The sequence below is a fragment of the Notamacropus eugenii genome, chromosome 3 (genome assembly GCF_028372415.1).
Source record: "Notamacropus eugenii isolate mMacEug1 chromosome 3, mMacEug1.pri_v2, whole genome shotgun sequence".
Taxonomy (NCBI): domain Eukaryota; kingdom Metazoa; phylum Chordata; class Mammalia; order Diprotodontia; family Macropodidae; genus Notamacropus; species Notamacropus eugenii.
In genome coordinates this window covers 274,545,717-274,561,243 of record NC_092874.1, presented here as the reverse complement: position 1 = coordinate 274,561,243, position 15,527 = coordinate 274,545,717, and the positions used below count along the sequence as shown (strand labels likewise).

General features: G+C 42.6%; 1 protein-coding gene across 1 annotated transcript; it reads left to right on the top strand.

Annotated features, from left to right (window-relative positions):
* The first annotated feature begins 7,817 nt into the window (after positions 1–7,817).
* BTG1 (BTG anti-proliferation factor 1) lies at positions 7,818–10,514 on the top strand. Its single transcript, XM_072655560.1, has 2 exons — positions 7,818–8,318; positions 9,191–10,514. The coding sequence occupies exons 1-2, from the start codon at positions 8,171–8,173 to the stop codon at positions 9,556–9,558; spliced, it is 516 nt and encodes a 171-aa protein (XP_072511661.1). The 5' UTR covers positions 7,818–8,170; the 3' UTR covers positions 9,559–10,514.
* The last annotated feature ends 5,013 nt before the right edge of the window (positions 10,515–15,527 follow it).

The following is a 15,527-nucleotide window of genomic DNA, read 5'->3' as shown; positions in this document are numbered from 1 at the left end:
TCCTCCCCCTTAATATAAGGAAACTTCCTAAGAATCAGTGATATTCAAGAAGCAGTGAGCTCCCCATCACTTCATGTCTTCTTAGAGCCTGGATAGCCTTTCAGGGCAAATACTATAGAAGGGATAGCTGTTTAGACAACAAATTAACTTCATGATATCTGAGATTAATTCCAAGTAGGCATCAAGGTGGTGCATTGGATAGGCAAAGGATTTGGAGTTGGGAAGACCCACGCTCAAATTTCTCCATTGGCACTCCCTAGCTGTGGGAACTTCCTCTTCTTTCACTGTCTTCTTAATTCTTGAGTCTGGCTTCTGACCTTAGTATTCAACCCAAACTCCTCTCTCAATTGTTCTTTAGTTGAAAAGTCCAATGACCTTTCCTCAATCCTTATTCCTCTTGACCTCTCTGACCTTTGACATCGTCTCTCACCCTCCTTTGTCTAGGATCTACTTAAGTGTTCCTTCTCAGTGTCTCCTTTGCTAGATCTTTATCCAGGTTATGCCCACTGTGGCCTCTTCCCTTCTCCCTCTATACCATTTCATTTGATGATCTTATCAGCTCCAATGGATTTAATTTTCATCTCTATGCTGATGATTCTTTTTTCTAGCTTTAAAAAAAAATTAGAGTATTTTACATTTTCCAATTACATGTGAAGACAATTTTCAATATTTGTTTTTTGAAAGATTTTGAGTTCCAAATTTTTCTCCTTTGCCTTCCCTTTCCTTACTACCCAAGATAGCAAACAATCTTATATAGGTTATACATGGGCAATCATGAAAATATATTTCTATATGAGTCATGTTATGAAAGAAGAAACAGAACAAAAGGAAAATAGTGGGAAAAAATACAATGAAAATAGAATGCTTTGATCTGCATTCAGACTCCATAGTTCTTTCTCTGAAGGTGGACAGCATTTTCCATCATAAGTCTTTTGAAATTGTCTTGTATCATTACATTGCTGAGAAGAGCTAAGTTAATTACATCTGATCATTGCACAATGTTGCTGTTACTGTGTACAATATTCTCCTGGTTCTACTCATTTCACTCATCATCAGTTCATTCAAGTCTTTCTAGATTTTTCTGAAATCTGGCTGCTCATCATGTCTTATAGTATAATAGTATTCCATTACATTCACATACCACAACTTGTTCAACCATTCCCCAACTGGTGGGCATCTCCTCAATTCCCAATTCCAAAGAGCTGCTATTAATACTTTTGTACATGAAGGCCTTTCCCCTTTTTTATGATCTCTTTGGGATACAGACGTAGTAGTGGTATTGCTGGATCAAGGGGTATGCAGTTTGATCGCCTTTTGGGCATAGTTACAAATTTATTCTGAGGATTCTCAAAGCTACCTAACCTCTCTGTTGACCTCCAATCTTGCATCTCCAACTGCTTATCAGAAATTTCAAACTGGATATTCAAGAGACATCTTAGGCTCAATATGTCCCAAACTGAACTCACTATCTTTCCCCTAAAACCTCCCCACTTCCAAAATTCCCTGTTACTATTGAGGACACCTCCTTCTTCCTCTAGGATCAACCTAAGTGTCATTCTTAGCACCTCACTAACTCCCCACTCATATCCAAGCTTTCAAGTTTACCTTTGTAACTTTTCTCAAATACACCCCCTTCTCTCCTCTGATATTGCCACCACCCTGGTGCAGGCCTTTATCAACTCACACCTATTACAACAAATAGCCTGCTGGTGGGTCTGCCAGAAACAAACCTCTCCCCACTCCAGTAGGTACTACGGGTTTACCTGTTTTGCGTCCCATGCTAAAGGCTGAAGATATAAAGAAAGGTTGTGTTTCTACACAGCCCTAGTTCTCAAGGAATTCATAGTCTAATGAGGGAAACAACACGCAAACAACTATGTACAGCAAGCTGTAGACATGATAAATTAGAAATAATCAACAGAGGGAAGGCTTCAGAATTAAGGAGGATCAGAAAAAGTTTCCTGTAAAAATTGAGATTTTAGCTGGGACTTGAAGCAAGTCAGAACAGCTGGATAGTACAGTGGACAGACTGCTAGGACTGAAGGCTCATCTTCCTGAGTTCAAATCTGGCCTCTGATACTTACTAGCTGTATGACTCTGGACAAGTCACTTCACTCCATTTGCCTCAGTAAATAGAGCTGGGAGAAGGGAATGGCAAAATCACTCCACTATCCTTGTCAAGAAAACCTCAAATGGGGCTATGAAGAGTCAGGCTTGACTGAAAATGACAGAAATCTGGGAGTCCAAGGCAAGGATAGAGAGCATTTAGGTACCGAAACAGCCAGAGAAAATGCCTAGAGAAGAATTCAAGGAACATCATGGAGGCCAGTGCCATATAAAGATTTAGAGTAGACCATCAGCTTTTTGAAAAATCCTCCTTAAAAGTAGGAAAATTAAGAATTACCTTTCATACTATCATACCTTCCTTAAAAAAAAAGGCTAGATCTCAGTGATGGCATGTGGTTTTAAATCATAGGGGACTTCTTTGGAAGAATAAGCTAATCTTAGTTGAAATAAGTAACCCCAAGGGGAGTAGAGGGATATGTGGGGTTGTATCAAAAGTAACTTGTGTCTATGTAGGAGTATAACAGAAGACATTATGGACCATAAATACATGGACACGATGACAGACTAAAAATGAGATTTAGCCTGGCCAGTCTTGAGATTTCATCCTTGAGATGTTAAAACCTGAGGAGGGTCTCTAATAAGTAGGATAAATATGCAAAGATAGTAATGGGTTGGAATTAATTAATGGGATGAGGAGATGGAATTATCCTCTTTGGTGAAAAGAAGGAAACAGGCCTTTATTAAGCATCTACTATATGCTTCTGACACACCGACAAGGTGGCATGGTGGCTTTCTTGAGTATTGGGTCTGGAGTTAGAAAGATCAGAGTTGACCTCAGACACTTACTAGCTGTGTAACCCTGGGCAAGTCACTTTATCCCTGCTGACACAAAGCCAGAGAAGGAACTGGCAAACCACTCTAGTCTCTTTGCCCAAAACACCCCAGATGGGGTCACAGAGAGTTGGATATAATTGAATGAATGAACAACATGCATATATTATCTTATCTGATCCTTCAACAATCCTGGGAACTGGGTGATATGACCTCCATTTCATAATTGAGGAAACTGAGGTTAACACAAGTTGTGACTTGGCCAGGATTACCTAACTGGTGTCCAAAGTGAGATTTGAAGTCAGGTGTTCCTGACTGTAGGTCCAGCCCTCTGTCTTCTTTGTCACCTAGCTGCCTCATTATGAGCTGATGGATGTACCAAAGGAAGACTTTTCTTGATCTGCATTCACAGGGATTCTATATAGAGCACTGATCACTATTTCTATAGATCAAATCCACTGGTACTAATTGACTTCTTAAAATTATGGATAACTGGTTCATATATCAGTCAATGAATGACCCACTTACTTCAAGAAAACAGTTATTCATCTATACATCTCCCAGACATAAGAATATATAAAACAAATCTAGACTTCATTTAAGCCCCTTCAGGGCCAGAATTCTTGGTTTTGCTGTTTCCTCCCAGTTTTTCATATAGTGCTTGGCACACTTTTTATCTTGCCTATATAACACACTGTGACATTAAATAACAAAGAAAGAATTAAGTCCACTCTGTACTCATGAACCTCAGAGGCCATCTGGTCCAACCCTATTATTTTACATCTGGGGAAACAGAGGCCTAGAGAGACTTGTCTGAAGTCAGGTGGTGATAAGTGACAAACAGAATTCAAACCTAGTTCCTCTGACTAAATCATTTCCTTTTCAGGAAATAATAGATGATTAATTATCCCCCTGAATGTGTCCAGAAACTAATCACTATAGAGAAAGGAGAGAGAAAATTTCTGAATAACCGTAATTCCCCAAATTCCAGCATTACCATTAAAAAAAAAGTTAAAATGAAGGACTTAATTTTGACACATTTCATCCTTCTGTGAATTCCACAGCCATGATTGCAAATTGTTATAGTTTTCATAATCTGTGAAGTAATTTATGGCAGTGAGTGGTGGACCTGGGGCATTCATGAGGCTGCTTACAGCCTGGCTAGAGACCCTTGAATTATGTTATCAGGCAATATCTAGGGTGTGTGTGTGTGTGTGTGTGTGTGTGTGTGTGTGTGTGTGTGTGTGTGTGTAGGTACATGTGTGCATTTAATCACAAATTCTCTTCATAGCATCCAGGGGACGCAGGAATTCCAGGGAGGTTATAAGTGTCTGAGAACCAAATCATTTTACCTAAATCTGCATTGACAGGCATTTTATTTCCGTTTGATATGCAATCCAGTCCTAAGCAGCTTTCACCCACATATGCAAAATTGGTGTGACTATCTGTTCATTTTTCATTGCTATGAAAGTCATAAATACACAGTTACTCACATCTCCACCCCCTCCCCCTTAGATATTTACCCCCTTCCAATTTGGGGATGAAAATACAAGGCTTTAACCTCACCTCATTTTCTAAGAGATTGAAAATGACCTTAGTGTGTGCGTGTGTGTGTGTGAAGAAAACAAGATTTGACTCAGCTATGTATCCAAATAAAGAGTTGAGAAGAATGATTTGCTTCTCCCTTTTTCTGTTGATATGAAAGGTAAAAAAATCACCCTCACCAAGCTCTGATATGTTCACTCGGAGTAGCTTGTTCTTGTCACTGGGGACAGAAGGGTAAATCTGCCCATCCTCACTGCCCTTTGAAATTCCAGTTTCTAATGCAGCAGTTCACTTTCACAAAGCTCCCATTCTGAGCTGTTTGAGCACCATCTCTGGTGAAACTGTGTTCCTGCTTTTTATTTTCAAAGTTGATTTATTTTTTAAATAGAAGTTTATTCTCCCATGGAATTCTGCATATGTGGTAAGGGATTTTTGAGGTATTAAAAATTAATTTGGAGGTCTTTTTAAAAGAAATCTCAAATTACAATGCTATCATGCTAAGATTTCTCTGAAATTTAAAAGCTCCTGAGAAACACTTGTACATGCCTCAATCCCCCTGATCCATCATTGGATTGTAGCTTGCCATTAGACTTCTGGGAAATGTATATACATTTTACAAAATTAAGAACTACTCTAATTAGTAATTAGTTAATACAAAGCCTGAGTGTTATCTTTGGGACCAATTTTTTTATACTTTATCAAAGCACTTTCACATTCATTATTTCAATTTCTCTCCCATATGGCATCTAGATCAACTCTTTCAATTTTCCAGGTAAAGTGAGGAGAAAAATTATGTTCTCAACTGCAGGGATCAGTCACCATTATGAAATAATTGCCTTCTCATCTCTTAGGAACAGTTATAAGATGGTACTAGTGTATGTAAATATGATAGGCACATACATGGAGGATCATAGTGGTACAGTTAGAAGGGCCCCTAAAAAAACTCATCTCTACTGCAACCCCCTCATTTAACAGATGAGGTGAGGCCCAGGAAGACTTTCCCTGCTCAAGGTCACACAGATAGTCTCAAAGGTGGTATTTAAACCCAAATCTTCTATCTGGAAATGCCAAGAATAAAATATTGTATGAACTTAAATAAAGGGCAAATTGCATCTGATTAACCATGTCATCTTCCTCTTTTGTCCCAAGGTTGTTGAAACAAAGTCCTTATTCATTTATTCAGATCCTCTCCTAATAATTGATATTGTAGTAGAAATTAAATTTATATGATGCATATGTTATATAAATATCTTGTGATAAATAGAATGAATCTTGGTACGTTTACTTAAAAGCTGGATATTGTGTGTGTGTGTGCCACATCTTTTCTCTCCCTTAGTTATGGTACAGTTTTTGTTTGTTTAGCCTTAAAAAAGAAAAAAAAAGCGTTTTGTTTGCCATACTGCTGACCACCTATGCTCAGGAGAGATAAATCTCCTGTTATTTTTCCCGTCCATTAAAGAGTCCAATTTAGGCTTCCTGGCTTCGTCCCTCAGCTTGCTACAGTAACCTCTAGCCCCGGCCCCCGCCCCTTTAGGGAGCTCAGGTTAACTCTGTCCTGGAAGGCCGAACCAGTCTCTGGAAGCCATTACCCTAGTTAGCAGAGAACAATAGTTACGTGGCTTGGTCGCTCTCCAGCTCTCCGGGGGCAGTTTCACCAACTGAATCAAGACGTCAATTTCTATTGCTTCCAAGTGCGACTTCCAAACATTCAGGGTCCGCCCCCTGCCCCTGGGGGGTGGGGGTGGGGTGGTCGGTTGGTTGAGACAGTAGAAGGTCCAGACACCATTTTAACGGTGGAAGGTAAAACTCTTCCTTTCCTCCGCTGCCTCCACACTCATTGCCACTGTTTTCCTTCATCGCACAGTTCCCTCTTATTTTCACCCTCTCGGAAGTGTTTTCTAAAGGACTAACGGCTAAGCTGGCCAGAGGAATGCTCTTTATCCAGGTATTGGCCGTTTCTCCTCGGACAGGGCAGCGTTCTGCAAACTCTAGCAATTTCAACTTAACACACATAGACCTACACTCACCCACCCTCGCATGCATGCGCACACGCGCACACACACACCCGGACTTTACTCACGGCATGTCACAGCGCTAGCACACACACACACACACTCGCATGCACAATGTACATGCACAGAGACACACACCCGGATTTCATTCACAGCATGTCACAGCGCTAGCACACACACACACACACACGCACACCCCCCCGCATGCACGCCCATTCACAATGCACACGCACAAAGACGCGCACCCCTGGACTTTATTCACTGCATGTCACAACGCTAGCGCACACACACGCACGCACGCATGCACGCGCACTCATGAAGCACATGCACAAAGCCACACGCGCACCCCTAGACTTTATTCACAGTAAGCACAGCGCTAGCACACACACACACACACATGCACACGCACTCACTATGCACACGCACAGACACACGCGCACCCCTGGACTTTATTCACGGTGAGTTACAGCGTTAGCACACACACACACACACATATACACACATGCACGCGCACTCACTATGCACACGCACAGACACGCGCACCCCTGGACTTTATTCACGGTGAGTTACAGCATTAGCATACACACCCACACGCACACACAGACCCGCAGTCCTGCATGCACGAGCACACAGAGACACACTCACCCCCCCCACCCCCAGACTTTATTATTCACGGTGGGTTGCAGCACTGGCACACACACTCCCTCGGACTCCCGCACGCACGCACACCCGGACTTTATTCTCTATGGGTCACAGCGCTGGGACATAAACACGTAGACACAACCCCCTCCCCCCACACCACACACACCGGACTTTATTTACTGTGCTAGCCCGCAGGGTAGGAGGGGCCAAGGACCACTACCCCCTCCCCCCATTTCTGGTCCCCGCGCTCTAATCTCCCGGGCAATCCTCCACCGGCCCGAGGAGGAGGGAGGGACGGGAGTTCATGGCCCCGAAGGAGCTTGGACTGCGGAGCTTAGACTGCGGAGCCCGGACTACGGAGCCCGGACTGCGGAGCCCGGACTACGGAGCCCCGGATCAGCCCAGCCCCTGCCCGAAACCCCGGAGCACCGCGAGGGTCGCGGGAGCAGGGGGCGGAGCCTGGGCTAGAGGAGGCGGAGCCTCAGCACGCGCAGTCTCCCCCCTCCCTCCTCCTCTTCCAGCGCCGCCGGCTCTCAGACTAGCCTCCAACTCAGGCTTTATTTGTTTACAAGCGAGTGACGTCAGCTCCTCCTCCTCCCCCTCCCTCCTCTATTTCCCCGCCTCTCGTCCCCGCCCCTTTCTCCCCTCCCTCTCCGAACCTGCCTACGTCACAATGGTGCGATCGCCGGATTGGCGGGCGGCCCCCTCCCCTCCCGGCGACGCCACTTCCGTTCCGTGGCCCTATAAGAAGGGGCGCCCGGCGGCTACCTCTCTTCGCCCGTCGGAGCTGGAAATGCAGGTGTTGGCATCCGCGGTCGCTGCGGAGCCGGAGGCGGAGGCGGCCGAGGAGGCTCGAGCGATGTGAACAGGCCTTCGCCGCTCTCCTCCTCCCTCCTCCTCCTCTTCCTCCTCTCCCGCCGCCCCCTCAAAAACAAAAAATAACTTTTTTTTTAACAAAAAAAAGAGGAAAAAAAAAAAGTCGGCGCCCGGGCCGGGACCGCGGAGCCCCCCGGCCGCCGCCGCTCCCCCGCCTCGCCCCGGCGCTGGCTGGCCGGCCCCCGCCCGCCGCCCCCATGCATCCCTTCTACAGCCGGGCCGCCACCATGATCCGCGAGATCGCCGCCGCCGTGGCCTTCATCTCCAAGTTCCTCCGCACCAAGGGGCTCACGAGCGAGCGGCAGCTGCAGACCTTCAGCCAGAGCCTGCAGGAGCTGCTGGCAGGTGAGCGGCCGTTGGGGGCGGGGGCGGGGGGCGCGGGCCACCCCCACCCGGCCGCGGGGCCGTTGGTAACGGAAGACGGGGGGAGGAGCCGCCCCCGGGACGACAGGAGGATGAGGAGAAGGAGGGGAGCCCCCTGGAACCGAGGGCTTTGGAGCTGGAGGGGGGCGGGCTCCAAGGGCCCCTCCCCCTGTCCGACCCAAGTGTCCATCCCACCTCCCTGCTCCTCTCCTTCATTAAAGCTGGTGCTCCCAATGTTGTTGTTTGGGCTGAAATAAAGGGAGTAGAAGTAAGAATAAAGGGTCCGTCGTGCCAGAGTCCCCAGAAGGGTGTACACAAAGGAGGTGCTTCACCACTTACTTATTGCCCGCCCCCCCAAACCGTTGTTGTCCCCTGCCTGGCGGGCTTCCCTTCCTGGGGTGCAGCTTGCTTCGGATGGTCCCGTTTGTGGTCCCCCACAAATGCTGTCAGTCCGAATCAGCGTTTTTGTGGGTGTTTTTGCCTTCCCCACTTCTGGGTTCATCCCGTGGGGTGCGCCTCCTTGTAGAGCCATAAACCCTATTGTGTGTGTAACTCGGGGCGGGGTGGGGAAAGTCAACACGGCCGGGGTGGGGTAGAAGGAAGTAAGCCTGGCTCGGGCCGGAGTTGTGGCTGGGGCGCTTTGGGGTCCCCTCCCCGGCCCCCCGAGCCTCATCCGTTGGGTGGAAGCGGTCTGGAGCCTGGTAATTGTCAGTGTTCTTCTTTTCAGTGTCTTGGTGAAACAGGCCCAGCCCGGAGCGGGATGAGAAGAGAGCAGCCCCTGCAGAAGCAGCGAGCCGCCCGGCTAGCTGTCACGTCTAAGCGCCGTCTCTCGCTATTCTTTGTTTCTTTTGCAGAGCATTACAAGCATCACTGGTTCCCAGAAAAACCCTGCAAGGGCTCGGGTTACCGCTGCATTCGCATCAACCATAAGATGGATCCCCTGATCGGACAGGCCGCGCAGCGGATCGGACTGAGCAGCCAGGAGCTGTTCCGGCTTCTCCCCAGCGAACTCACGCTCTGGGTGGACCCTTACGAAGTGTCTTACCGGATCGGAGAGGATGGCTCGATCTGTGTGTTGTACGAAGCCTCGCCAGCAGGAGGTAGCACTCAGACTAGCGGCAGCGTGCAAATGGTAGACAGCAGAATCAGCTGTAAGGAGGAACTTCTCTTGGGCAGAACGAGCCCTTCCAAAAACTACAATATGATGACTGTATCAGGTTAAGATATAGTCTATGGATGGATCATCTTATAATGGATGGATAAATTTGATTTTTGCTTTGGGTGGGCTCCTCTTGGGGATGGATTATGGAATTTAAACCATGTCACAGCTGTGAAGATCTGGCACAAGATAGAGTGGTAAATTTTTTTAAGTGACAGTGCCATAGTTTGGACAGTACCTTTCAGTGATTTAATAGCCTGTGAGTCCAAGTCAATGATCACTTTCTTGGCTAGGGAGTGAGGTCCTAAGGTGGTTTTGGTTTCTCCCAGACATTTTTACTTAATTTCTACATCAGTCCCTTCAACCCAAATCTGTATTTATAAAGAATCTTTCTCTGCAGTAGATCTTGCAGAGTGAATTTGCACTATTACATTTATAAATTGTTCTAGTTAACCCTTTTGGCAGCTCAGTAGCAAAGCTGAATGTTTTAAACATGGTAGTACTGGAAATTGTATGACAGACTTTTACCTAGCACTTACTTCACAGTATGTATAAATGTACATAAGACAATAAACTAGAGTAAGCATGACCTGGGAAAATGGTCAGACCTTGTATTGTGTTTTTGGCCTTGGAAGTAGCAAGTGACCAGAATCTGCCGTGGCAACAGGCTTTAAAAAGACCTTATAAAGACACTGTCTGAACTGTGGTGTTAGCACCAGCCAGCTCTCTGTACATTTGCTAGCTTGTAGTTTTCTAAGACTGAGTAAACTTCTTATTTTTAGAAAGTGGAGGTCTGGTTTGTAATTTTCCTTGTACTTAATTGGGTAAAAGTCTTTTCCACAAACCACCATCTATTTTGTGAACTTTGTTAGTCATCTTTTATTTGGTAAATTATGAACTGGTGTAAATTTGTACAGTTCATGTATATTGATTGTGGCAAAGTTGTACAGATTTCTATATTTTGGATGAGAAATTTTTCTTCTCTCTATAATAAATTGTTTCCTATCTTGGCATTTTAATTAATCTCTTGTCATGATTACATAGGAACAGCTAAACTTTCTCACATTTATGTTAGACTATTAGAAGGAAATGTGAATGTGGCACACAGGTCATGCTGGGAAACGTTTGATAAAGACATGGATTAATGAAGACCATTGGGTAGAAATATTTGGGAAGTCTAGGGAAAACACAGTGGTGTTACGTGTTTTACTTATTAAACTCTTAAAATCAGTCATAACATGGAAACAACTCAAGGGCTAGTAATTCCATAAGATGAGGATGAGGGAAAGAAGTAATTGTGCTACCAAAGATGACTCATAATATATCCAGAGGATTAAATTTCAATGATTTCCTGTCGAAGTGAAGACATAACTGTAAATGTCTATTCTGGTCCACCTTTGACAAGCTCACAGTTTTGTCCCTGATGGATTGCCTTGCTCAATTAGACAATCCTGGGACCTGTGTCCCATAGTCTTAATGAGCAGACTAATCACTCTACAGAAAGATTGGTTGCTTTTCACTTCATCAGCCTCAAGACAGTTTTTAAAAAATACACAAAAACACTTAAGCTGGAATTCAACAAAAGGTATGTTTCTAATTTTTTTTATTTCTCCCAAAATGATGACTTCATTTTCAGACTTTTTATTTCAGATCATTTTTCTATGGACTTTGACCGTTGAGACTACAGATGGTGGAGTTGGTTCCACTAATCCACGTAATAAAGTAATTCTGTGACTTCAGTAGAACAAAAGCACTTTTGAAGGGGAAAGGACTCTGATAAGTTTCACAGTAAAATACTCAAGATTAATTTTAGATCATTATATACTTGGACAAACATTTCCCATAGAAGTCTTTACAAATGTCCATAAAAATGAACACATTTTAAATATTGGGTCACCTTAGAATTTTCATTCACTTAAAAGTAAGTCACATGGAGGCATTGCTTGCTACCCAGTTCAGACATGGAAGACATGGTGGTGTGGTGAATTATGTAGTTGCATATAATGTGCAAGGTTATTCAGTCTTGCATGTGTTCAGAATTCAAATAATCCTCCTGTTAATCTGAGAAAGGCCCAAACTTTAGTTTGAATTGCTTTAACTCTACAAAGTCAAGTTTGAAATGTGCATTTGGTGAACTTTGGACTTTTGATCAGTAGGGTGCGTTTCAATTATCAGTTCATTCCCCACCAGCATCTTTCTTCAGACATGGGCTGTGGTGACTAAATTTGACTAAAATGGTTTTTTTATACTGGTCCAAACACCATTCTGCCTGTTTATTGACCCCTTTGAAGGTAGATAACTTTGACATTTATTACCAACTGATGTAAAATGCTCTCCAAATTTAAAAATCTAGAGGCCTGACTTTTCAGTGGCACAGAGTTGTTTACATGAGTTAACCCCAGAACAAGGTTTCAATTTTTCAAGTTTCTCTTAATTGGGTGTCATTTGAAGATCCAAAAATTAATCTTTTGTAATCTAAAACTTGTCAGGACTTAGCCATTATTTTTTAAAGAATTAAGTACATAAGCACAACCAGAATAGTTTACTTTGAACAACTTTTACCCTCTTTGATTGAATGTCCTGTAGCAGTTTGCAGTGATGGCTCTCCATTCCTTAAAGGACAGGCCAGCATCAATAGATAGGAAACCATTGTGTGCCACATCTTGTTTTTTTTGTATTTAATGTTATTCCTGAACAATGGATGAAGCATTTGTGTGCAGAGGTGTTAGGCTTATATAGCACCTCTTAACACTAACTAGTTAAAGACCAAATCATAGGTAAAGCTTAAAAACAACTAAAGTTTAACATAGGATTGCTAACTTAGCCTACTAATGGTTTAATTTATAAAGTACTAGTTAACAGTTTGGAAGCAAGCTGTTATTGGCACATTTTCTCAAGCATGGTGCTTTTCTCCCCAGCCATAGTATGTAAATCTTTAGCTGCTTGTAAAGACTTTTCCTTTGCCTCCAAATGCTAATAATAAGGCTTTTATTTTTCTTCTATAGAGTAAATTACAGTAAAAGAAATTCTGTGGTAGATTAATAAACCACTAAGTTTCTCCCTTTGCTGTATATGTACAGAAAATACAATTTGGCAATGACTTGAAACTTTGGCAGTGCTAGGCCGGACAGAATACATATCTTCTGTTTAGTTGTGCAGATAGTTTCCTCAGATACTACAATCTCAGAAAATTATAAGCAACTGAAGAGTTGTGAGTGGGTGTAAATATTTTCAGTTGCTGGAATGGATCTTCACAAATGAAACGTTTTTCCTGATGCCTTGGAGGGATCGTTTTCAATTTGAACTTGACTGAAAGTTTTTTTTTAATAGGGCTTGTCTCTTTCAGGAGTGTTTACAAATGCTCCTGCCCTTTGATTCTTCCCACCGGTTTTCTTAATTCAGGACAAGGACATCATGTAGCTGATGGCTGGGATAGCGCCCATTGAAACTGACTAGTTTCCTCTCTGCCTTTACTGACCCTCCAGCCCTACTCAAGTCAACTGGCCTCAGGAGCACTAAGAGGGACAGTGATTGGTAGGCTGAATCTATAGCTTTGTGAAAGACGTCCTCTTATGTTTTAGAGAAACAGGCAGATTTCTCACAGATCCTAAAATAACCAGTCTGCAAATGTCAACTCTTTCATAACCCACCAGATCCCTGAAGTTCAACATACAAGAGCACAGATTTAAGACAAAAAGGACCTACCAGAGACAGGAAGGTCACTTAATGGTAGTAGTAGCCCTCTACCATGCTGTAGGTGCTTATTTTTTTTCCATGTTGAAAATAACTGATCATGATGGGAAGGTAACACTGCTCAAAACCTTTTGTCTATATTTAAGACAACTTCTCCAGGCTCCATTTTTTTCCTTTTGGGCTTTAGAACACCCTTCTGAAATTGAACCAGCAGACTACAGATAAAAGACTAAAGAGAAATGAGTACAGGAATTTGGTCACCCACCTTTTCACTTCTATCTTGAATGATGGCAAAAAATGAACATTATAGTGGCTCTCAGATACTTAATTTTTTATTGCTACAAGTCTTAGTAAATGCTTTGTAAAATGGGACTGATTTCATTTTCCTTAGCAGACTGTTGAAGGTATATAATTAACATCAGTTACTTTGAAAATATATTTTAATTTGACTTGCTAAGTTTTGGGGGACTACTTTCTTAACTCTGGGATAGAGAGTTACTTAATATGGGAATAGTAAAGGATGGGATGCTTTCATCTATAGTATTTTCTAAGCAATATTCCACCTCAAATATTTTGGAGTTTAATACTCCAAAAAGGACTCACTTCAATGCCCCAATTTCTTGACCAGCCTTTGCTTTTTTAATTGTAAGCTTTCTATGAAATGCTACTGTTGTAATGGGGGAGAGACTGGAGCTTTTGAATAAGCAGAGCTTGTTTTTCTGGGTACAAAAGGATGCTCTGCCAGAAGAAGCTGCCAGGAGAGTGATTGGAGACTGAGGAGGAAATAGAAAGGAAAAGAATAGGGGAAAATATCTCAATGGGAGAAAAGTAAGAAAGAGCTGAGACTGCAGGTATCATAGAAGATGAAGAGGGGGGTGGCAAAGGTAGGGCAGAGAGGGCAAGAGAGAAGATGGGTAGAGAACATTGAAATGAGGTTCTGCCAGCAAAAATTCCTTAGCAGGAAGTTTGGGAACCACTTACAGGATGGAGCCTTTTCTACATTCGCATTAACTTCACGAATCTAAGGCAAAAACTGTGGATTTGTTTCAGTATATCCCCACCAGTGATTATATTGTATAGGTTTATAACTTTGGAATTGGTCTGGGAGACAGGGACAGAAGACATGCACCTAAAATAAAGATATTAAAGGATGGGATGTGGAATGTGGTAAATAGCATTTCCTGGTTATAAACTTACTTGACAAACTTACACCTTGGAGCAGTAAAGTCCATTTGGTCTTTACTATTTTAAGTAGTGTAGAAAGAAACATAATTAGCTGTGTCTGACAATTACCTAACATCGCAATAGGAGCCACTATTAAGCTGGAAAGAAGGAGCTCTACCTGATTTAGTGAGTCAAAACATCTCCTTGTAGGTGACTGTTAGAGCAAATGGAGGGTACTTTAAGGAATGCTTAGATTACCGGTAATTATCTAATATTTCATAACTATCAGATCTGTTGCATTTCTAACTTTGTACAACTTTTCAGAGCAAAATGAAATGCAGATATATATGCATGTACATTTCATGTTTATAAAGCATTCTTTTTTTATAAATTTTAAGCAGTAACTGGTCAGGTATTAGATGAGAGCAGTTTAATATTCTAGTAGTTTTCCAAGACAATATGCTCCCTCTTCTAATGACAAGTATCAAAAATCAGAAGCTATTGAAAAATCCAAATTGATTTCTTGTGACTGATCTTAATCTATTTGCAGATGAGTTCTTCCTAGAATTAAAAACAAAATCTAATAGTGTTGACTAAGCCAGGTAATGAGTGTATAGGGCTGTAGTTCTTTCTGTATCTTTTTGGTAAGGCCTTCTGTATTTTCTCAGACCAGATGAGAGTGTAAAAAATCATTTTAAATCATAAGTGCCATATAAACTAAGAGGGACTGCTTTTATTCACTTTTGCTACCTCCATTTAACTCTAATCCACTTGTATAGAATTCAGAATTAGTTTTTGTATTAATCCAGATATGCATCTGTTTGGGTTTTGATGTGACTAAGTATATGTTCCACATAGGAGAAAATGCATTTGAATAGGGTCATAGGTATAAAGCTGAAAGGGAGGGTCCTTAGAGAGATCCTTCATTGTACAGTTGAGGAAACTGAGACCCAAGGAGTGCCACTAGATAGCATCAGAATTTGAACCCAGGTACTTGGACTCCAGAACTAGTGCTCTTTTCAATGAGTGTGTATGTATAGTGGGGAGTATGCCCACCTGCCTCCAAATTTCAAGGGTCCGTACTTGATATTTTCCACTGGTTTATTAGCATTAAAGTATTAAATATTAGTTTTTAAAATCATGTTTTTAAAGTAATTTTAAGTATTTTTAAAATA